Source organism: Saimiri boliviensis, chromosome 3, assembly GCF_048565385.1.
Source record: "Saimiri boliviensis isolate mSaiBol1 chromosome 3, mSaiBol1.pri, whole genome shotgun sequence".
NCBI lineage: Eukaryota > Metazoa > Chordata > Mammalia > Primates > Cebidae > Saimiri > Saimiri boliviensis.
In genome coordinates, this window is record NC_133451.1 from 50,949,816 (window position 1) to 50,973,921 (window position 24,106).

The 24,106-nt window shown below is 45.0% G+C and overlaps 1 protein-coding gene across 2 annotated transcripts in view; it reads left to right on the forward strand.

Moving 5' to 3' along the window:
* The first annotated feature begins 10,493 nt into the window (after positions 1 to 10,493).
* Positions 10,494 to 24,106, forward strand: part of TMEM165 (transmembrane protein 165) — a 34,588-nt gene continuing 20,975 nt past the window's right edge. Inside the window, exons 1-2 of one of the 2 annotated variants that reach the window (XM_074396147.1) lie at positions 10,496 to 10,933; positions 18,531 to 18,633. In XM_074396147.1, the coding sequence (XP_074252248.1) occupies positions 18,616 to 18,633 (18 nt within the window). In that variant the 5' untranslated portion in view covers positions 10,496 to 10,933; positions 18,531 to 18,615. Of the gene's footprint in view, positions 10,934 to 18,530; positions 18,634 to 24,106 lie in introns of both variants that reach the window. The other variant, XM_039468238.2, reaches the window with a different exon arrangement.

The following is a 24,106-nucleotide window of genomic DNA, read 5'->3' on the forward strand; positions in this document are numbered from 1 at the left end:
ACATTGGGGTGCATTGATGAAAATGTAACATTTCTGATGCTGGTGAAAGCAGAGGCCATCCTTGGTCTTTTCAGATACCCTTTCAGGCACAATTCCATAGGCCAGCCTCAGGGAGAAGGGGAGCACAGGTCTCAGCATCCACAGACTTTTCATGGCGGGGATGTTCTAGTCTCAAGACTTGGGAAGAGAGAATCAGAGGGTCTTCTACTCCATGGCTGCAACTTTTTCTCATTTTAAAGACCCTCATGTAGTCTAATGGATTTGTATTTCTCTGGCTGACGTAATTTTGACCCTATTTCTCAGTTATACCCAAGCCTTAATTTAGTGAAATAGTATCACCCCTACCCAATTTCCAACCACCTCTCTGCCCTGAGTAGTTTCATCAAACTTCACACCTTGACTTGACAACGGAGAGAGGATTTCCCCTAACCTGGGGGAGGATGGAAGGGATGGAGGGTGGAGCCTCAGTTGCTGTCCGACCTAAACCAGACTTGGCAATAATTAACGGACGCACAGTGCACTGGCTTGAAGGATTCTTGGTGAGTTAAAGACCCATTATTGTCTTTGGCTGTATATGAACTCAAAGTCAGTAGGAAATGAGCAGAAAGTCAGATGAACTCTGTCTCTCAGAAGCAGGCCAAGGGCAAAGAAGGCACAGAAACCACTTCAAAGCTGTTTAGGCCTCTTGGGAGGAAGCAGTGGGTATGGAATGAGGCTGCCTTTCAAAGATGAAGCTGTGGCAGATCAGAAATCTGTTTTTAAGCCAGAATCTGTGTCTAGATTTGCCTTTGTCTTTTTGTTCTCAGAATTACATTAAATTAATTATTCATTCATGTATGAGTGTCTTCTACAGCTAGGCACTCTTTTTTTTTTTTTTTTTTTTTTTTTTTTCAGATGGAGTCTTGCTCTGTCACCAGACTGGAGTGTGCTGCCGCGATCTCATTGCAACCTCTGCCTCCTGGGCTCAAATGATTCTCCTGCCTCAGCCTCCAGAATAGCTGGGACTACAGGCACGCACCACCACACCCAGCTAATTTTTGTATTTTTTTCTAGTAGAGATGGAGATGGGGTTTTACCATGTTGGCCAGGATTGTCTCGATCCCTTGACCTCGTGATCCGCCCACCTCAGCCAGGCACTCTTTAGACAAGATTACAGCCCTGATGGCACTTACCTTTTAGTTGCCAATACAGTTAATAAATAGAAGAAGTAAACAAAGGCTGGGCATGCTGGCTCATGCCTATAATCCCAGCACTTTGGGAAGCCAAGGTGGGTGGATCACTTGAGGTCAGGAGTTCAAGACCAGCCTGGCCAACACGGCAAAACCCCGTCTCTACTTAAAATACAAAAATTAGCCAAGCGTGATGGCATATGCCTGTAGTCCCAGCTACTCAGGAGGCTGAGGCAGTAGAATCACTTGAACCCAGGAGGCAGAGGTTGCATTGAACTGAGATCATACCACTGTACTAAGGTTTGGATGACAGAGCAAGACTCTGTCTCAAAAAAAAAAAAAAAAAAAAAAAAAAAAAAAAAAAAAAAATTCAAATAGTGGTAAGTGCTCTGGAAAAATTCAAAAATCCCAAAACTTAAAAAGAAACAACGAGACAGACAACGGTGAGAGGAAGAGTCTATTTGAGATGGGTGGTCTGGGAAGGCTGCTCTTGAGGTGAACTTTAACCTAAATGACCAGAAGAAGACCTAAAAAAAAGTGTGTTCTCAGAAGAGAAAACCAAAGTATATAGAGCCTGAGGTGGACAAGCTTGGTTGGGCATGACACACGCGGTGGACAAAGCCAGGAAATGAGGTCACAAAGGGAGGAAGAGGTAGCTCACATTACACTTTTTTTTTCAGACGGAGTTTCACTTTTCTTGCCCAGACCATGGTGCAATGGCACATACTCAGCTCACTGCAACCTCTGCCTCCTGGGTTCAAGCGATTCTCCTGCCTTAGCCCCTCACCCAGTAGCTGCGATTACAGGAGCCTGCCATCACACCCAGCTAATTTTTGTATTTTTAGTAGAGATGGGTTTTTGCCATGTTGGCCAGGCTGGTCTTAAACTCCTGACCTCAGGTGATCCACCTGTCTTGGTCTCCCAAAATACTGGGATTAAAGGTGTGAGCCACTGCACCTGGCCTAGCTCACATTAAACTTTCATTCAGATATAGGACTTTGGACTTTATTCTGTGTCCATTTAGCAGTCATCTGTTTTTTTTGTTTTTTTTTTTTTGAGACAGAGTTTTGCTCTGTGACCACGCAGGAGTGCAGTGGCACGGCCTTGGTTCACTGCAACCTCCGCCTCCCAGGTTCAAGAGATTCTCCTGCCTCAGCCTCCCAAGTAGCTGGGAATACAGGCATGTGCTACCATGCCCGGCTAATTTTTTGTGTGTGTATTTTTAATAGAGACGGGGTTTCACCATGTTGGTTAGGCTGGTCTCAAACTCTTGACTTTGTGATCTGCCCTCCTCAGCCTCCCAAAGTGCTGGGATTACAGGCATGAGTCACTGCACCCGGCCTAGAAGTCATTACTTTTTTTTTTTTTTTTTTTGGAGATGGAGTTTCGCTCTTGTTACCCAGGCTGGAGTGCAATGGCGCAATCTCGGCTCACCGCAACCTCCGCCTCCTGGGTTCAGGCAATTCTCCTGCCTCAACCTCCTGAGTAGCTGGGATTACAGGCACGAGCCACCATGCCCAGCTAATTTTTTATATTTTTAGTAGAGACGGGGTTTCACCATGTTGACCAGGATGGTCTCGATCTCTTGATCTCGTGATCCACCCGCCTCGGCTTCCCGAAGTGCTGGGATTACAGGCTTGAGCCACCGCCACCGCGCCCGGCCCTAGAAGTCATTACTTTTAAGTAATGGAATGAAATTACTTTAATTTTGAAAGCTCATTCTGGCTGCTGTTTAGCTTCTAGATTGGCAGAGGCAGGGAGACCAATTAGGAGGCCATATAATGGTCCAGGTGAGAAATGACACCTGGTTTGGACAAGGTGGTATCAGTGGAGATAGAGGTGAACAGATTCACATAGATTTTAGAGGTAGAGACAAAATTTCCTGGTGGATTGGATGCGGGTATGGTGAAATGAGAGTAATCTAATAGGGTGGATGTTGGTTCCATTTACTAAGATGGGAAGCCTGAAGGAGGAACAGATTTTTTGAGGGAGATCAAAAGACCTGTTTTGCCCTTGCTATGTTGGAAATGCCTATGAAACATCCAGAAGGAAATGCAAGGAAACAGCTGAATAAATGAACCTGGAGCATGTATTTAGCATTCTTTTTGGAATTTTCAGCCTGTTTGTGGAAACCTAGGAAAGTCCAAGAATGGAGGGAAAGGGCTGCCCTCCCTTTCCCCTGCACCAGCAGAATTCCCATACAAGGGTCCATATCCCCATCATTTAAAGGGGTTTAGCAAGCTGATGGGTAGCAGTGTGCTTCGTTTCACACAGTAGAGGTGCTTTAAAGACTTGAGAAGGTCAAGTAAGTTGCAAATTGCTATTTGTCATTCACTTACATTTACTGAATGCTTTAATTTTTTTTTTTTTTTTTAGGCAGTCTCAGGCAGTCTCACTCTTCTTGCCCAGGCTGGAGTGCAATGGCACGGTCTCGGCTCACTGCAACCTCCGCCTCCTGGGTTCAAGTGATTCGCCTGCCTCAACCTCCTGAGTAGCTGGGATTACAGACGTGCACCACCACGCCCAGCTAACGTTTTGTAGTTTTAGTAGAGACAAGGTTTCACCATGTTGGTCAGGCTGGTCTCGAACTCTCGACCTCGTGATCCACTGTATCTGGTCACTAATTTTTTGTTTGTTTGTTTGTTTGTTTGAGACAGTCTTGCTCTATTCCCCAGGCTGGAGTACAGTAGTATGATCTCAGCTCACTGCAACCTCTGCCTCCTGGGTTCAAGCCATCTCCTGCCTCAGCCTCCCAAGTAGCTGGGACTACAGGTACATGCCATCACACCCAGGTAATTTTTGTATGTTTAGTAGAGATGGGGTTTCACCGTATTGGTTAGGCTGGTCTCAAACTCCTGACCTCAGATGATCTGCCTGCCTTGGCATTCCAAAGTGCTGGGATTACAGGTGTGAGCCACTGCATCCAGCCTGAGTGCTTTAAAATTGAATGATCTTCAGCCGACTCTTAGTGTGAAGTTTCTGGTTTCTGCTTCTCCTTCTCTTTCCTCATATCTCCCTGCCCTGGCTTCTCTAACCAACCTTTACTCTGTGCACTGCTTAAGGCAAAAAACTTTAATCTGCCCTTTGCTGATTTTGGGGAAGGAGCATTCTCCAATGCAGCTCAGGAAATAGCTCACCTCTCCCTATTTCTGAAACACTGAGGATGAAAACAGAGAGTGAGTCAGACAGGAGGCCAGGTTAGAAGGAATAGTTTTAGGTCTGGTGGCCAGGTGGGCTGGGGTAATACTGAAGTCCGGAATCTAGAGCAGGCGTCCCCAAACTTTTTACACAGGAGGCCAGTTCACTGTCCTTCAGACCGTTGGAGGGCCGCCACATACTGTGCTCCTCTCACTGACCACCAATGAAAGAGGTGCCCCTTCCTGAAGTGCGGCGGTGGGGGGGGGGGGGCAGATAAATGGCCTCAGAGGGCTGCATGCGGCCCATGGGCCGTAATTTGGGAACGCCTGATCTAGAGCCATTCCCACCCAGCTGCAGGCAGCACTGGGCTAGGGGCAGGCCCCGGAGAGAACAGCAGATAATGTTTTTCCCTTTGGAGTCTGTCTCCCCAGAGGAAGAAGGCAATGCAGCTGAGCCCAATGTGCCCAGTTACTCTGCTCAGATGGACTCTACATCATCAGAGGGTGAATGGAGAAGGCACTGAGAGAGGTCAGGAAATAGTTCTTTTCATAGAACCCCGTAGTGGAGAAACAGCATTCTCTAACAGTTAATGAAAGTGTTCGCCATTAGTTAATTGGCTGGTTTTATTTTTTAATATTTATTTATTTATTTATTTGAGATGGACCCTCCCTCTGTTGCCAAGGCTGGAGTGCAGTGGTGCGATCTCGGCTCACTGCAACTTCCGCCTCCCGGGTTCAAGTGATTCTCCTGCCTCAGCCTCCCGAGTAACTGGTACTACAGGCACGTGCCACCCCGTCTGGCTAACTTTTTGTATTTTTAGTAGAGACGCGGTTTTACTATGTTTTTTTTTTTTTTTTTTTTGAGACGGAGTTTCGCTCCTGTTACCCAGGCTGGAGTGCAATGGCGCGATCTCGGCTCACTGCAACCTCCGCCTCCTGGGTTCAGGTAATTCTCCTGCCTCAGCCTCCTGAGTAGCTGGGATTACAGGCATGCGCCACCATGCCCGGCTAATTTTTGTATTTTTAGTAGAGACGGGGTTTCACCATGTTGACCAGGATGGTCTCGATCTCTTGACCTCGTGATCCACCCGCCTCAGCCTCCCAAAGTGCTGGGATTACAGGCGTGAGCCACCGCGCCTGGCCTTGGGGTTTTACTATGTTGGCCAGGCTAGTCTCGAACTCCCAACCTCAGGTGATCCACCTGCCTCGCTTGGCCTTCCAAAGTGCTGGGATTATAGGAGTGAGCCACTGCACCTGGCCAGTTGGCTGGTTTTATATGTTTAAATTTTCATAAAGTAGATTTTCAGTAAGAGGGGCATAGGTTAATTCAACAAACAGATATGAAGCATAATTCTGCTATTTACTAGCTATGTAATTTGGGGAAAGTCTCAAATCTCTCATTTGCAAAAAAGGAGGATAGAGATAATTCATGTAACACACTTAGCACTCTGGCTGGATCAGAATAGCATTCAATAAAGTTTTACTACTACTTTAATGATAACTATTCCCATTACTTTGTTATATAATCTACTACGTGCTAGGAATATAAAGATAAAAGCCATAACCTTACCATCTAGCTTAAGGCACCGTAAGGATGTCGGAATAAAAGACATTAAAACACAGTGCAGGCTGAGCGAGGTGGCTCACACCTGTAATCCCAGCACTTTGGTTGGTCAAGGTCGGTGGGTCAATTAAGGTCAGGAGTTTAAGACCAGCCTGGCCAACATAGTGAAACCCCATCTCTACTAAAAATAAAAAATTAGCCAGGCATGGTGGCATGCACCTATAGTCTCAGCTAGATGGGAAGCTGAGGCTGGAGAATCGCTTGAACCTGGGAGGTGGAGGTTGCAGTGAGCCGAGACTGCACCACTGTACTCTAGCCTGGGTGACAGAGCGAGACTCTATCTCAAAATAAATAAATAAGAAAATAATAATAAAAAAATACAGGCCGGGTACACGGATCAAGCCTGTAATCCTAGCACTTTGGGAGGCTAAGGCGGGCACATCACGAGGTCAGGAGATCAAGACCATCCTGGCTAACATTGTGAAACCCTGTCTTTACTAAAAATATAAAAAATTAGCCGGATATGATGTATGTTTGTAATCCCAGCTACTCAGGAGGCTGAGGCAGGAGAATCACTTGAACCTGGGAGGCAGAGGTTGCAGAGAGCTGAGATTGTGCCACTGCACTCCAGCCTGGGCAACAAAGCAAGACTCTCTCAAATAAATAAATAAATAAAATACAGTATAATGCGTATGTAATAGGGTTTCTTAGCATAGGATGCCTGACAGTAGTTACATTTTAGTAAGACTATATATCTGTAGGCTACGATAAAAAAAAAAAAATCATCTTGGAATTTTTGAGCCTCCCACATCCTTACTGGGTAGGGGGTTAAATAGGTAGCTTCAGTTGTTCTTCAAGAAAGGTATCAGGAAAGCTCCTATGTTGTTTTGTTTTGTTTTTTGTTTTCTTTTGAGATGGAGTCTCACTTTGTCACCCTGGCTGGAGTGCAATGGCGTGGTCTTGGCTCACTGCAACCTCTACCTCCCAGGTTCAAGTGATTCTCCTGCCTCAGCCTCCTGAGTAGCTGGGACTACAGGAGTGTGCCACCATGCCTGTAGATTTTTTGTAATTTTAGTAGAAACAGGGTTTCACTATGTTGGCCAGGCTGGTCTTGAACTCCTGACCTCATGATCCGCCTGCCTAGGACTCCCAAAGTGCTGGGATTACTGGTGTAAACCACCGCAGCCGGCCTTTTTTTTGCTCTTGTTGCTCAGGCTGGAGTGCAATGGCATGATCTCAGCTCATTGTAACCCCTGCCTCCCGGGTTCAAGCGATTCTCCTGCCTCAGCTACCTGAGTAGCTGAGATTACAAGAGCCTGCAACAATGCCCAGCTAATTTTGTAGTTTTAGTAGAGATGGGGTTTCCTCCATGTTGGTCATGCTGGTCTCGAACTCCCAACCTCAGGTGATCCGCCCACCTCAGCCTCCAAAATTGCTGGGATTACAGGCGTGAGCCACCGCGGCCAGCCTGACCACGGCCAGCCTGCTATTTTTTTTTAAAGGGAGTTAGTCACCTATGAGGACTAGAAGGATGATGGCTCTGATCTCTCAAGGTAGTGAAAGCTGGAACCAGCCTTGACTCAGCACAACTGAGCACAAACCCCAGGAGGTAGATGTGTGTGTAAATAGAAATAATGGATCCAGTGAGAATCTAGACATCTAGAGCCTTGCCTGGCAGTGCCTGAGGGCCGTGGATCAGGGTGACACTGGGACAGGCTGGAAAGGTCCCTCTCTGGCCCAGATTCTGATGCTTTGCTGACACCACTGTACCAGTTGCTCCGTGGGGCCACGGAGATGTGATGTAAAAGCTTAATCTCCATTTACATCACATCTTCTGCTAAACAGCATTGCTGCCTTGCCCCTGAGCCACTGCAGGCTCAGCAGCTAGTGCTTCAGCATCCTGCAGCTGTGGCCCAGAAGTCCTCACTGCCCTCACACATTGAGGTGACCAAATTTGGCCAGGAGTCCTTCCTGTGAGAGAGCCTTGGAGTGTGGGCAGCCCATCCTAGAAAATAAACCAGGCAGCTTTCAGCAATAAGGGACACACAGCCAATTTTGCTACATTCACCCTTCTGTCTCCATCTTTAGCCTGAGCTGCTCCTTTCAGGTCCCTCCCTTGGGACCTCAAGCCTCCCTTTCAGGCCCCTCTTAAGCACAGCAAATCCTGTATACATTAAGGGGAGGTAATTGAAGGAGTTTGGACTTCTGGGTTTTATGCTATGACTGGCTTATGAAAGCTCTAACATTTGCACTTCAGGGATGATAGTTGTACCTGTTAAATTTAGCGTAAAGCTGCCTTCTTACATATTTTAAGTTCAGCCTAAAGGTTTCCCCACACATTGTGAACTGTAGCCTAACTGGGTGTGTAAACAGACTGTAACCTATTCCTGTACCAATCACAGAGTTTTGGCCAATCACAAGTGGCCAACTGTTCAAATCTTGTTCAAATAAGGCAAACCTGAACTATAACCAATCTAGCTGTTTCTGTACCTCACTTATGTTTTCTGTAAGTCACTTTATTTTTTCTGTCTATAATTCTTTGACCACTCAGCAAGACTGGAGCCTCCCTGAACTTACTTTGGTTTGGGGTCTTTTTGATTTGCAAATTGTTCTTTGGGTTTTTCGCTTGATTAAACTAAGTTTAATTTCCCTAAAGTTTTTCTTTCTTTTTTTTTTTTTTGAGATGGAGTTTCGCTCTTGTTACCCAGGCTGGAGTGCAATGGCGCGATCTCGGCTCACCGCAACCTCCGCCTCCTGGGTTCAGGCAATTCTCCTGCCTCAGCCTCCTGAATAGCTGGGCTGGAGTGCAATGGCGCGATCTCGGCTCACCACAACCTCCGCCTCCTGGGTTCAGGCAATTCTCCTGCCTCAGCCTCCTGAATAGCTGGGATTACAGGCACACGCCACCATGCCCAGCTAATGTTTTGTATTTTTAGTAGAGACGGGGTTTCACCAAGTTGACCAGGATGGTCTCGATCTCTTGACCTTGTGATCCACCCGCCTCGGCCTCCCAAAGTGCTGGGATTACAGGCTTGAGCCACCGCGCCCGGCAAGTTTTTCTTTTTTCTTTTTTTTTTTTTTGAGACAGAGTTTCGCTCTTGTTACCCAGGCTGGAGTGCAATGGCGCGATCTCGGCTCACCGCAACCTCCGCCTCCTGGGTTCAGGCAATTCTCCTGCCTCAGCCTCCTGAGTAGCTGGGATTACAGGCATGTGCCACCATGCCCAGCTAATTTTTTGTATTTTTAGTAGAGACGGGGTTTCACTATGTTGACCGGGATGGTCTCGATCTCTTGACCTCGTGATCCACCCGCCTCGGCCTCCCAAAGTGCTGGGATTACAGGCTTGAGCCACCGCGCCCGGCCAAGTTTTTCTTTTAACACACCCCAAACTGTGTGGAGGCATCTTACACAATAATAGAAGCATGCATAAGTTATAACATGAAAGAACAAGTGGCAAATTCTGTACTGGAAGGTGTGTGGGGTTAAACTTCTGAGAGAGGAGGGCTGAATAGGTTCTGGAAGTATGAGTAGGAGTTTACAAGGAATGAATGAAGGGGAATTACGGACAGAACAACATGGACCAAAATTTTATTATCCTGTGACAAGCACGGTATCTTCAGTGAACTCAAAGTAGGTTTGCCCACTTTCCCACAGATTGTTTTGGTGAATTACTTTTTTGTTTCAGTTAGTGATAAACTTCCTTAGCTCTTTACTGAACACAGGTTTACCGCAAATATGTGTAACATTAGATTAGTGTCTGACACATGGTTAACACTTGATTTTTATTAGGGACTAGGTCTCAGTTAAACTTATGGTAATTAAGTAGCTCACTTTTTCCTTTGGGACGACGTAAAAATATTCTCAAGCCTAACCATTCTTTCCTGTCTTCCAGCATTGTCTACCCAAAGCTCCGTCCTGCAAAAGTCTTAAGCAGTCCGTTTCAAAAGCCCAGCATTTTTAAGGGGTCAGTCTAAGGTACAGCACAAAACAAGGTGCACCCAAAACGTAAAAGCCACGCTTGGCGAGGGCAACGTGAGCTGGTTTTGGTCTGGGGTCATTACAGGAAGTACCTTAAAACAAGACTTGAAATATAATAATGTTATTTCCAAATCCCATTTCAGAGTTTTAAACAACAATAGCATTTTGAGCTCCTAGGAACGTTTTTGGCGGTCGGTGGCCACGTGGAGGGTGGCACCAAGGCTCGGCGGGGGAGACCGAAACAGAGCTGGGTGTGGCGCTTCCCGCGAGCCAGCGCCACGTAACCAGAGGCGCTCGCACTCGCTTGACCTCTGAGAGAGGCTGAGCGCAGGGAAGAGCGGGTGTGGACGTGAGGGCGGAAGTCTCAGGGAGAAGCAGAAGCGAGGGGCCCCACAGTCCTGGGACTCTGGAGCAAAGAGAGAGAAAAAGGGGGCCGCGCGGCGCGGGGAGGATGCGAGCAGAGGACGAGCACGCGGCGCCGGGTACCTGCCGGGAGCGCCGAGTCCAATGGGAAGAGGGCGCGCGCCGCACCTCAACCTGGCCGAGGACGTCACGACGCCGAGGCCGACGCCGGGCCAATGGGAGGCCGCCGCCGGCAGGGTCGGGGCCAGGAGGAGTCGGGGCAGGGCCGCGCCGAGGCGGTTGGCTGACTGCAGTGTGGCCGCCGCCGGAGAGGACGAGCGCCGAGCTGGGGCTGCGGACTCGGGCCTGCCCCTCGCCTCACTCCCGCCGCTCGCACCTCCCGGATGGTGCCGACTGCCCCCTGAGCGGCGGCGGCGAGGCGTGAGGGCACGCCGCGGAAGGTGTTCGGGGTCGAGGCTTCCCTTCGCCGGCACTTCCTCCTGCGGCGTCCGTGCGCGGCCGGCCGGCTAGGGGGGATGGCGGCCGCGGCCCGGGGGAACGGCCGCGCCTCGGCGCCCAGGCTGCTTCTGCTCGTGCTGGTTCCGCTGCTGTGGGCCCCGGCTGGGGTCCGCGCCGGCCCGGATGAAGACCTTAGCCGCCGGAACAAAGACCCGCCGGCGCCTGCCCAGCAGCTGCAGCCGCAGCCGGTGGCCGTGCAGGGTCCCGAGCCGGCCCGGGGTGAGGTGAGCCGGCCGGGCGGGGCCGGACGGGGCGGCTGGGGCGGCCGGGGATGCGGTGGGCGAGGCTGCGGGGCAGGCTGCGCAGGGTACCGGGCTCCAGGCCTCCGAGAGCGCCGCCCTCTCCCTGTCCCGGCTGGGGGAGGGGAGCCCGACCCCTGCGCTCGGGTTGGAGGGAGGTCGGCCGCGGTCTTCTCCGGTGAGGCCTGGTCTTGCCGGCTCCTTTAGGGAAAAGGAGAGGGAGAGTCCAACAGGAGCCCTCTGTAAACCTTGATCTCCGGAGGACCAAGATGCTGCTCAGACACGGGCGGCTGATACTGATCAGATGTGGCTTAGAGTAGCTGGAAAGACTCATCCCTAGCAGAAAGTTTTTAACGGATGGCTGCTGGAAGGCTTTTTGTATTCCCTGAGGATCATCACATCGGCCATTTCATTGTTTAAATAGCTTATCCCAAACTGCTTACCCAAATTCAACCCTGGCACTGCCCGTGCTTTTTGCCAAATAAATATGGATTAGGAACCATGACTCACTTTTTTAAAGCGTCCTTTGGTTAGCAGGAAGTAGCCTTAAGGAACGCCGAGGAATGAGTCTCCAGCAGTACAGAGTGCTGCAGCGTTGTGGGATGCCGAAACTGCACTTAAGAGTAAACCAGAGTCCCGAATTTTGTCTTTCACCGAATAGATACTGTAACTTTTTGATCTGTTAATAGAATCAGCCCTTAGGCACTTGGCAGAGTCTTAACATTTCTCCCCTTTCCCAGTCCTGGGCTCTCTCATCATTTCCAGTATCTGCTCCCTGAATCCCAGCCAGTGTGGCACTCAAACCCCCACCCCCACTCAGGCCACATCCTGCCCATCTCCACGTAACTACTCTTAATGAATTCGGCCATCTTGTCAGAAGTCTTCGGTGAGTTGCCTCTACTGCTTTCAGTCCAGTCTTTTTAGGAGAGTGATGCTCACAGTGATGTTTCTCCTGATTTGGCTCCAGCTCACCTCCACACTTTTTACCCACGGCTTGACCTTTTCAAAGAAAGAGAAAAAAGAAGACCTAGAGCTTGAAGCCAAGGATGAAGTCTTCCCATCTTTGAGAACCAGCAGATACCTACTCTTTGGGAAGTCTTCCCTGAAATTTCTTGGTTAGGAGTGATTTATCTCTGACTTTTAATTTTCGTTTCCTTTCCTTTCCTTTCTCCTTTTTCCTTTTTTTTTTTTTTTTTTTTTGGTGGTGGTTGTTGAGACAGGGTCTCCTCCATCGCCCAGGCTGGAGTGCCGTGGCGCCATCTTGGCTCATTGCAGCATCTAATAGATCCTCCCATCTCAGACTCCTGAGTAGCTGAGACGGCAGCGTGTGCTAACACGCCTGGCTGGTTTTTTTTGTTTGTTTTGTTTTTTTTTGAGATGGAGTCTCGCTCTGTCGCCAGGCTGGCATGCAGTGGCGCGATCTCGGCTCACTGCAACTTTTGCCTCCCGGGTTCAGGCGATTCTCCTGCCTCAGACTCCTGAGTAGCTGGGACTACAGGCTCTCGCCACCACACACAGCTGATTTTTGTATTTTTAGTAGAGTCTGGGTTTTACCATGCTGACAAGGATGGTCTGGATCTCTTGACCTCGTGATCCGCTCATCTCCGCCTCCCAAAGTGCTGGGATTACAGGTGTGAGCCACCGCACCTGGCCAATTTTTGTTTATTTTTTTGTAGAGAGGAGGTCTCACTACGTTGCCCAGTCTGATGTCAAACTCCTGGGCTCAAGCACTTCTCCCGCCTCAGCCTCCTAAGTGCCGGTGAGCTGTAATGCCGGCACATTTTCTTCATGTTTTATGTTTTCATTACATGCTACTTTCTTAGGCTTTTCCAGTTTTCTGTTGTTTTTCTGTGTGAGACCAAATGATAGAAATTTCTGAGAGGGTGAACTTTGTTTCACTAGGCAAGGATATTTCTAAGAATCAGTGGTGTCCCAGATGTAGTAATCAATATTGAGAAATAATGAAGTTCCTCTTACTGGAAGTACTCAGAAGAAGTTGAATAACTACCTATGAGGAGATTCTGGTATGGGAAGGCAGCTGGGAGTTAAAGTTAATGGGAAGTGAAGATTCTGTGAGTCGATTTCATCCTCACAACAGCCGGTTAAGCAGGTAGAGGAGGTGCCATTTCCCATTTGTGGACGGAGAAACCTAGATTTGGAAGGAAAAATGGTTAATATCAGAGTTCTAGAAGCCAGTTTTCAGCAGAACCAGAATTAAAATGTGGACTTCGGTGCCTTACCAGGGTTTTATTAGCATTCATTGTGTCTTACTTTTATGACTTACTGAATTCATGAATGAATTTTAATGGTTTATTGGATTGTATGTTGGTGTAGTTCTTTGATCTTGAGCCTAGCTTTCTCTTTTGCCTTTTTCGGGGAGCTTTATAGTGTGTATTGTGACATAATTTACACACACATCTTGCTGCTTGGGATTCTTACAAGTTGTGTACATGTTTTATCTGCTCCAACTAACTTTTGGGTGTCTTGAGACTCTGGCTTCCTCATCTGTCTATTCCAGAAGAGCTTGCCTGTTCTTGGCATTTATTAAGTAATTTTCTAAGACTAGGTTGAAGTATTTGCATGCCAGGTTTAAATCAGCTATTAAATACCTTTATGAAAAAACTGGCTGTAGAATAAACTCAACCAGGAAAAAAAAAAAACCTGTTTTTAATAGTATCTATTCAACCTTTTTTTTTTTTTTTTCTTTTAGTTTCTAAGGGATCCACTAGATGGAATTAAGAAAACTAGGCTTTTATCATCTACTGGATATAGTGTGATTGTAACCATTATTGGATTGGTGTTGGTTTAGACAACTTAGTTTTAGCTATGTAGTTAATTCTGGGACTTTTGTAAAGATTTTTTTTAAAAAGAGAAAAGATCAGAAGCACTGGAACTTATGAGTAATAAATATTCCATGATAACAGAGATATAAAATGCAGTGATGTCAGAGGTGTACAAGAAGTGTGTCATTTAACATGTGAAGCCAGTCTTGAGTCCACTTGTGGGGAGCAAAGTCACGGGCTTAGGTGTGGTACTGCCATTCACAGTGTCCTGCTTGTTGCTCCTCGGCTCAGCTGATCCGCATTGATGTGTCCACTTCAGAAATTGAACTGAAATGCTGATTCATGAATTTAATTCTTAGCTTTCATCTTTTAGCCTTGTCATTTACCCCAGCATCATGTTTATTTTAAAAGAGTAACTATTTTGGATTAAGTTAATTGTGTGAGAGATTATGAATATGTAATTTTGCAGGTATTTCATTGAAGTTTTAGTCACTGGGATTTTTTTAAGATAGAAATAATGGTAGATATAGAGCTACTAATACCCTTTTTAAGAAGCTAGGAAGGCCGGGCGCGGTGGTTCAAGCCTGTAATCCCAGCACTTTGGGAGGCCAAGACGGATGGATCACGAGGTCAAGAGATCGAGACCATCCTGGTCAACATGGTGAAACCCCGTCTCCACTAAAAATACAAAAAATTAGCTGGGCATGGTGGCACGTGCCTGTAATCCCAGCCACTCAGGAGGCTGAGGCAGGAGAATTGCCTGAACCCAGGAGGCGGAGGTTGCGGTGAGCCGAGATCGTGCCATTGCACTCCAGCTTGGGTAACAAGAGTGAAACTCTGTCACACACACACACACACACACACACACACACAAAGAAGCTAGGAAAAATCTAGCCATGTAAAATAAAGGTCACAGTGGTACAAACGGTGTCCGGTGAACATATTCAAGTGGTCTTAAGAATTCTTGTGTTTTAAATTTTTATTTAATTTTTTTTTTTTTTTTTTAATAGAGACAGGGTCTGGCCGGGCGCGGTGGCTCAAGCCTGTAATCCCAGCACTTTGGGAGGCCGAGGCGGGTGGATCACGAGGTCAAGAGATCGAGACCATCCTGGTCAATATGGTGAAACCCCGTCTCTACTAAAAATACAAAAAATTAGCTGGGCATGGTGGCACGTGCCTGTAATCCGAGCTACTCAGGAGGCTGAGGCAGGAGAATTGCCTGAACCCAGGAGGCGGAGGTTGCGGTGAGCCGAGATCGCGCCATTGCACTCCAGCCTGGGTAACAAGAGCGAAACTCCGTCTCAGAAAAAAAATAAAAAATAAAAAAATAATAAAAATAAAAAAAATAGAGACAGGGTCTTCTTAAAGCTTATAGCAGCTCATTGCAGCCTCCAGCTCCTGGACTTAGGCCATCCTTCTGCCTCAGCCTTCTGAGTAGCTGGAAAGGGATCTTTGTCTTTAAAACTGGGAGTGTGAATGGAAGGGCAGGTATAATATAATATGATTTTTCCCTTTAATATTTTCATATATTCTTGGTGATTCATTTTAGTTAGGCATTTGTTTATTTATTCTAATTTTGTATTATAGTAGAATATGATTGTCTTATTTTTCTCCCTTTTTTTTTTTTTTTTTTTTTAAAGAGGCAGGGTCTCACTATGCTGCCCAGCCTATTCTCAAACTCCCAGGCTCAAGGGATTCTCCCCTCTTGGCCTGCCAAAGTGGTGGGATTATGGGCATGAGCCATCCTGTCTGGTCTTGTCTTGTTTTAATTATATATATTTTTTATTTTTTATTTATTTATTTTTGAGACGGAGTTTCGCTCTTGTTACCCAGGCTGGAGTGCAATGGCGCGATCTCGGCTCACCGCAACCTCCGCCTCCTGGGTTCAAGCAATTCTCCTGCCTCAGCCTCCCTTTAATTATATTTATATGTAACTCTTCTTCTATCTACAGTACTTATCACTATGCTGAAAGATTTTTCTTTGACATGTTTTCTAAGCTATGTAATATAAATATCATTTGCTTTTTGTGCACCTGATGTAGGTAAGAAATGATCAAAGCACATTTAACAGCCACATAAGCAAGAGTTGAGCATTGCTGAATATTTAAGTTTAAACAGATTTGCTTTGCAGCTACATGCAGTAGATCTTTTGAGAGGGTAGGATATTAAAGTTTAACCTTTTTTGTGCCACCGTATGAGAGTGGGCTTCTGAAAATGGAAGGGAGGAGCAGCTCCTCTCAGTTGGTAGGCATCAAGTGGAAGGTACGTTATAAAAACCTAGCTGTATCTTATAGGGTGCTAAAAGCAAGGTGACTGAGCTTCTAACAGGGCATTCTACATTGAGTATGTGTTTTTCTTTATAATCAGGCTAAAAAAAAAGTTGCTAAGTGATAAGAACTTACAGTCATGATTAACTGCCAATTTACAAACCCAAAATAAAAAGTTTTGTTTATTATTGGATCCGTCTTTTCTGTAGTTTATGTTTCTAGTGACTGACTTAATACATTTTTTTCTTATTCCTTCCCTGGGCAGAGTATGTAACAAAAGAAACATAAGTCCCTTTAGTTGAGGAGATGAGACAGATTTAATAAAAGTCACGTATACTTTACTAAATATTCTGGAAGTCCAAAGAAGAATGACTGTGGTTACATAGCACTCTTAATAAAGCCACAAAATCGTTACCTGACTCAGTGAACGTTCTGGTTCTCATATTTTTACTTTACTGTTTTTGATATTTCATTTTTTTATTATGTTTCAGCTGTGAGAGCACCTTCCACAGTATTTTAAACTTCTTTCTATTTTCATTAAGTTGCAGTCCTGCTCTACCCAGTCCCGCCTCCTAATTCTAGCCTCTTTACAGCTAAGATTGAGGACATCAGTTATAATGACGCTTGCTCATATTACCTTCTCAGAAGGTAATTATATTAATACTGAATTTATTTAGTCGTATTCTGTCATCAAAAAAATTCATTTAAAAATATCAGTGAAGGCTGGGCATGGTGGCTCACACCTGTAATCCCAGCACTTTGGGAGGCCAAGGTAGGTGGGTCACGAGGTCAAGAGATCCAGACCATCTTTGCCAACATGGTAAAACCCTGTCTCTACTAAAAGTACAAAAATTAGCTGGGTGTGGTGGCTGATGCCTGTAGTCCCAGCTACTCTGGAGGCTGAGGCAGGAGAATCACTTGAACCCAGGAGGCAGAGGTTTCAGTGAGCAGAAATCATGCCACTGCTCTCCAGCCTAGGTGACAGAGTGAGACACTGACTTAAAAAGTTATATATATGGCTGGGCAAGGTGGCTCACACCTGTAATCCCAGCACTTTGAGAAGCCAAGGCAGGTGGATCAGCTGAGATCAGGAGTTCTAGACAAGGCTGGCCAACGTGATGAAACCCCATCTCTACTAAAAATACAAAAAAATTAGCTGGGCATGGTGGCACCCGCCTGTAATCCTAGGTACTCCAGAGGCTGAGGCAGAGAATTGCTTGAACCTTCAGAAGTGGAGGTTGTAGTGAGCCTAGATCGTGCCACTGCACTATACCCTGGGCAACAAGAGCAAAACTCTGTCTCAAAAACAAAACAAAATTAATGAAGCTAAACACATTTAATAAATTTCAGGTGCAAAAATACATTACAAAACAATAACATTCAGCCGGGCATGCTGGCTCATGTCTGTAATCCCAGCACTTTGGGAGGCCAAGGCTGATAGATCACAAGGTTGGGAGTTCAAGAGCAGCCTGGCCAAGATGGTGACACCCGTGTCTACTGAAAACTACAAAAATTAGCTGGGCACAGTGGTGCCCACCTGTAATCCCAGCTACTCGGAAGGCTGAGGCAGGAGAATCGCTTGAACCCACGTGGCAGAGCTTGCAATCAGCCAAGATAGTGCCACTGCACTCCAGCCTGGGTGACAGAGTGAGACTCTGTCTCAAAGAAAAAAAACGACATTGATTAAAATAAGCATTAAACCAAAAATACAATTTTATAGCAATAGTTGTTAAATAGAAATAATTTTTTTTTTTTTTTTTGAGACGAGAGTCTCAGTTGCCCAGGCTAGAGTGCAGTGGTGCGATCTCAACCACTGCAACCTCCATCTCCTGGGTTCATGCAATTCTCATAACTCAGCCTCTGGAGTAGCTGGGACTACAGGGGCATGCCACCATGCCTAGCTAATTTTTGTATTTTTAGTAGAGATGGGGTTTTGCCATCTTAGCCAGGCTGGTCTCAAGCTCCTAATGTCAAGTGATCCACCCACTCACTGTGCCTCCCAAATTGCTGGGATTACAGGCATGAGCCACCTCTCCCAGTCTGAGTGCATATATATTTTTGTGCACATTTTTACAACTTTTAAAAAAGCTTTTTTTTTTTTTTTGGAGATGGAGTTTCGCTGTTGTTACCCAGGCTGGAGTGAATGGCACGATCTCGGCTCACTGCAACCTCCGCCTCCTGGGTTCAAGCAATTCTGCCTCAGCCTCCCGAGTAGCTGGGACTACAGGCGTGCACCACCACTCCCGGCTAATTTTTGTATTTTTAATAGACATGGGATTTCACCTTGTTGACCAAGATGGTTTCTAACTCTTGACCTTGTGATCCACCTGCCTCAGCCTCCCAAAGTGCTGGGATTATAGGCGTGAGCCACCGCGCCCGGCCTAAAAAAGCTTTTTTTAATTTAAGATTAGTAGAGCCCAGGAGACAGTTCTGAGGAAATTGTAACCATTTTCTTCTGACTCCTTTGTCTTCAGGTAATCTCACCTCTTGTTTGATAATTTATTGAGCAACTTTGTTTTTGTTTTTTTGCAGGGGCATCAGTCTTTTTCTTGGTAGCAAGCTGTAGATTTTGTTTCAAAGAAAGCATCTTCATCTTCTCTAGTTTCATCATGTATAGATGGAGATTCCGATGCAGGTATCTGTATCAATTTCAATACAGTCACATTTGTGTTCATTTGAACTCTAGAATTAAAATAGGAATTATTTTTTCTTTGATTTTCTTCCTTCTCTTGAGGATCATGAAAGTATGAAAGAATACTTTCTAAATGAGGGCGTTTTTTTCTTTTTTCTTTTTTTTTTACAATTTTAAAATTTGTAGAAAAGAGTATTTTGTTAAGCAAGTTTTTTTAAAAAAATTCTAAGTTGTTATTCCTGCTCTCAAGATGTAAATAAGGTGTGTTTTAGACATTATTAAAATACTGAAACAGTGGTATTTGTACCAAAACACTAATTAATCTCATTACTTACCATGGTATAACACTGTATAACTGAATAGTGAAATATCAAAATTAGAATTACACACTGCATCTAATCCTGTATGCATCTAAGTATATGTCTTTGTGCCCATACCTTTTACCTTTTTCATGTTTAGGACAAAATTCATCCTTTGCGAACCTCCTCTCTCTTTCCATGTTCCTGTTCTCTTCTAAGCTCCTCAATGCCTTTATTGTCTCCCTTCCCATTGCTTCCTTTATATCTGCTTACACATGTTCATATGTTTCTCCTATTTTAGGAAAGAAAAAAAAAAGTCATTCATTCTTACTTGTCTATTAGTTTCATTTTTTTTTTTTTTTCAGGCTGGAGTGCAGTGGCACAATCTTGGCTTACTGCAACCTCAGCTTCCTGAGTAGCTAGGACTACAGGTGTGTGCCACCATGCCCAGCTGATTTTTTTGGTTTTGTATTTTTAGTAGAGACGGGGTTTCATCATGTTTGCCATGCTGCTCTTGAATTCCTGTCCTCAGGTGATCTGCCCACCTTGGTCTCCCAAAGTGCTGGGATTACAGCATGAGCCACTGTGCCCAGCCATATTAGTTTCTTCAGTTTTATAAATGAAACTTCTAACTAGGGGATTTGCTGCTTTTTCACTTTGCTTTAGTCTATTGTTGTCTGGCTTTAGTCCCTGCCTTTTTCTTGAAATTCTTTTTTTTTTTTTTTTTTTTTAATTTTAAAGACAGGGTCTTGCTGTGTTGCCCAGACTGGAGTTAGGTGGCACATTCAGCTCACTGCAACCTCGAATTCGTGGGCTCAAGTGATCCTCCCACCTCAGCCTCCCAAGGAGCTGGGACTACAGGTGCTTGCCACCACACCTGGCTAATTTTATTTATTTTATTTATTTTTTTGTAGAGATGAGGTCTCAGTATGTTGCCCATGTTGGCCTCGAACTCTTGGCCTCAAGCAATTCTCCTGCCTTGGCCTCCCAAAGCGCTGGGGTTATAGCAATGAGCCACCACAAATTCCGTTTTTGAAAGATACCTGTAATTTAGCAAATTGCTAAATCTAGGGATCTTTCGTTGTCATTTGACACTGTTAATTCCCTGCTTTTTTTTTTTTTTTGAGACGGAGTTTCGCTTCGCTCTTGTTACCCAGGCTGGAGTGCAATGGCGCAATCTCGGCTCACCGCAACCTCCGCCTCCTGGGTTCAGGCAATTCTCCTGCCTCAGCCTCCTGAGTAGCTGGGATTACAGGCACATGCCACCATGCCCAGCTAATTTTTTTTGTATTTTTAGTAGAGACGGGGTTTCACCATGTTGACCAGGATGGTCTTGACCTCTTGACCTCGTGATCCACCCGCCTCAGCCTCCCAAAGTGCTGGGATTACAGGCTTGAGCCACCGCGCCCGGCCAATTCCCTGCTTTTTAAGAATCCATCTCAGCTGTATGAACTTGGCAAAATAATGAAGCTCATTTGACCTCAGTTTCTTGTATTGAAACTTAAAACAGCTCTTAAGTTTTTTTGAGTATCAAATGCAACAGTATGTCTGAAAATATCTGGCATCTAGTTAGTAGCTCACCCTAACCTGACTGTCTGTGATGCTTTACTTGCTTCCTGGCTCTAAGAATCTAAGAATTTGTTTCTTTTTTTTTTTTTCCTTTTTTTCCCTCTCTCCACCTTCTTTAAATAAAGACATTCTCTAAGGCACACTATTTGGAACTTGATCTCTTTGCTTTATCTGTTGGAAATCTCATCTACCTGCAAAGCTCTCCCTGATAAATTTGGGCTGCCAGCAACCAGATACAGTAAGTCCTTACTTAATGTCATTAACAGGTTCTTGGAAACTGTAACTTAAAGTGAAATGACATCAAATAATGTCATTTTAATTCAGTGTTGTTTCATTACAACATTGATGAGAAAAGAAAGTTGGTTTTCTTTTACATCATTTCACTTGAAGTTGCAGTTTCCAGGAGCCTATTGAGGACATTGAGGCTGTCAGCCTTGAGGCTACATACCTTGAGGCTGTCCTAGGCTAAACTCTGGTGATCTGTTTCTGATAACCTCTTCCAAACCTTCATTTGAAATGCTTTTTATCATCTCAACTGGAAATGTGTCTGAAACCAAATCCCTTGTTTTTATTCCTCCTCTCACATACCTTTTAAGAGTATTAAATACTAGCATTTTAAGAGGACTAGTATTTCTGCTAGTCAACCAGTCAAGAAACCTCACCACCGCCCTTGATTCCCACCCCGCACCAACCTACCTTTTTAAAGGTCTAGTGATTTTTCTTTCCATCGTGTGCAGAATTTTTTCCTTATTTGTCCTTAACACGGATTTCATGCAGCTCACCTCCTGATTGATCCAGTGGCTGGTACTCTCCACTCTCTGCCCTGATAATTGGTTATAGTTCCTTGATCGTGTTTATGTCTTTTTTTTTTTTTTTTTTGAGACGGAGTTTCGCTCTTGTTACCCAGGCTGGAGTGCAATGGCGCGATCTCGGCTCACCGCAACCTCCGCCTCCTGGGTTCAGGCAATTCTCCTGCCTCAGCCTCCTGCGTAGCTGGGATTACAGGCACACGCCACCATGCCCAGCTAATTTTTTGTATTTTTAGTAGAGACGGGGTTTCACCATGTTGACCAGGATGGTTTCGATCTCTTGACCTCGTGATCCACCCGCCTCGGCCTCCCAAAGTGCTGGGATTACAGGCTTGAGCCACCGCGCCCGGCCCGTGTTTATGTCTTAACACAAAAATATGAAAAGACTTCCCTCTTGTCTTTGAGCTTGTCTGCAAACATAAAGAATTTCAGGCCCAGTTTATCTTTCTCCTCTTGCCCCAACCGTTCTTCTGATGGTTTATTCCCTGTTCTCAGAACATGCCTGTATTCTTTCACATTGTCAGTGCAGAAAAGAGGTGATGCATTTTTTAGGTTAGCCACTCCATGAGTGACTAGTACTGAATTATACTGAAACTTCCAAGGAGCTTTATGAAATGAATCTTAGAACCAGCTTCCATATTGGTGAGAGGTTGCTCCATAGGTATTAACTCCCCACACTTCCAGGTAGTGAATGAGTAAGTACAGAGCAGTGCTTTGTGGTTGGACCTGCCCGAAGCCAGTCACAGCCTGCAAGAAATTGATCCTCCATAGCTGGCATAAGATTGGGTCAAGAGATTTTTGAAATGGTGCATAGCATGTGTCTATATTGGCGTGCAAGTTAAAAATTCCAGAAGATACAGAAGAATTTAGAGTGAGAAGTTATGTCTCTTTTCCTTTTGTTCTATTCTAGAGAAAGTTTGCCAACCCCTGTTCTGGTCATTCTGGTTCTTTCTCTGGAAACATCCATCCTTAACTTGTTTCTTGAAACTTGGTGTGTATTTATGATCCTTACACACTCCACATATACAATACTTAGTATGTATTTTTTCTTAACTTCAAAATATCTTAATGATTTTTCATATTAGTATATAGAACATTCTTATTCTTTTAGCTCCATAGTATTCCATTATATGGATCTACCGTTTATTTAACCAGTTTTCTGTCAATGGATATTTAGTTGTTTTTTCTTTCTCTTTGTTTTGAGGCAGCGTCTCACTCTGTTGCCCAGGCTGGAGTGCAGTAATGTGATCTCTGTTCACTGCAGCTTCCACCTCCTGGGCTCAAGCGATCCTCTCATGTCACAGCCTCCTAAATAGCTGGGAACTATAGGTGTGTGCCACCACACCCAGCTAATTTTGTATTTTTTGTAGAGATAGGGTCTCACTTTGTTGCTCAGACTGGTTTTGAACTCCTGGGGTCAAGGGCTCCACCCATAAGTGCTGGAATTACAGCCACGAGCCACTGTACCTGCTGACATTTAGTTATTTTGCTTCTTTAACGTATTTGTAATCCAAAAAGGTCAATTCCTTGAGTGTTCCTATCTTGAACTTTTTTCTGTAATAGGCCTCTCATATTCATTGCCCACAGTTTGCATTCAGTTTTATTGTAGTGGGGCAGGATCATTAAGAGCTGGAGTTGCTGGGATTGGCCTTGCTCAAGAGGTTCTACTTGAGTCAGACCTTGAGGAATCTGGATGAAGAGAGGGATAGTGAGAAGGAGGCAGGAAGGGAAATAGGACTGTGTGGCCGAAGGCTTGTGGTTAGCAAAAGCCTGGCATGCTCTCGAGCTGCATTGCCCAGTACTGAAGCCGTGAGTACTGTGGGTATGAGCACTTGATATGTGGCTAGTCCAGAGTTGAGGTGTGCAGTGAGTAAATACCAGGGTCTGAGGACTTAGTACGAAGAAAAGAATGTTAAAATTGCCTCAGTAATTTAGAAAATATTGCTTATAATTTAAATAGTAGCATTTTTGATATATTGGATTAGGTAAAATGTTATTAAAATTTTTACCTAGTTTACTTTTAAATATATGGCAACAGAAAATGTAAAATTGTATTATGTGGCCCACCTTTGTGGCTGCATGATTTTTTGTTAGAATCTGCTCTGGCTTATCCTTCAGAATAGAGTAGCAGGTGCATTTGGGGAACTGGTGTGTGCTTCAGTGAGAAGTGTTGGACAGTTACCAGAATCAAGTATATGGTATGCAAAGACCATTACATTTCTTAAAACAGTGAAGTAACATTTTGTGGCACTACAAAAACTAACTTTAAATTGTGCACTTACTGTGTAGTGAGCACTGTCCTAAAGGGCTTTATTCATTTAATTCATTTAATCCTCACAGCAACCCTTTTCAATATAGGTAGCCCTTATGTTACAGATTAATTGACTCATAGGGAAATACACTTAACTGGCCGAACGTCATGCCGTGACTGATAATGCCTCGGCTGTGAACCCAGGCATTCTGATTCCAGAGCCTATACACTTAACCACTTCACTGTGTCCCTGTGAAGGTGAATTATGAAAAAGAGATGGTCCTTTCACATTAGCTGTGAATGGTAATGAATCACTTTCTGATTCTATTAATGTTTTAATTGAAAGAAATCTTCTGTTATCACAGTACTCTGATGCTTTTCTTATCACCGTGGTTGGTTGTGTGATTTTGGCCACCCAGGAATGGCTTAGTGTGTAACAAGCTTTAAGTTTTTTTTTTTTTTTGTGATTTGTGTATGGGAAGATTTTAAGAATACGTAGTTTTCAAAAAGATTTGTTTTGTTTTGCAGTCATACATCGCTTAATGATG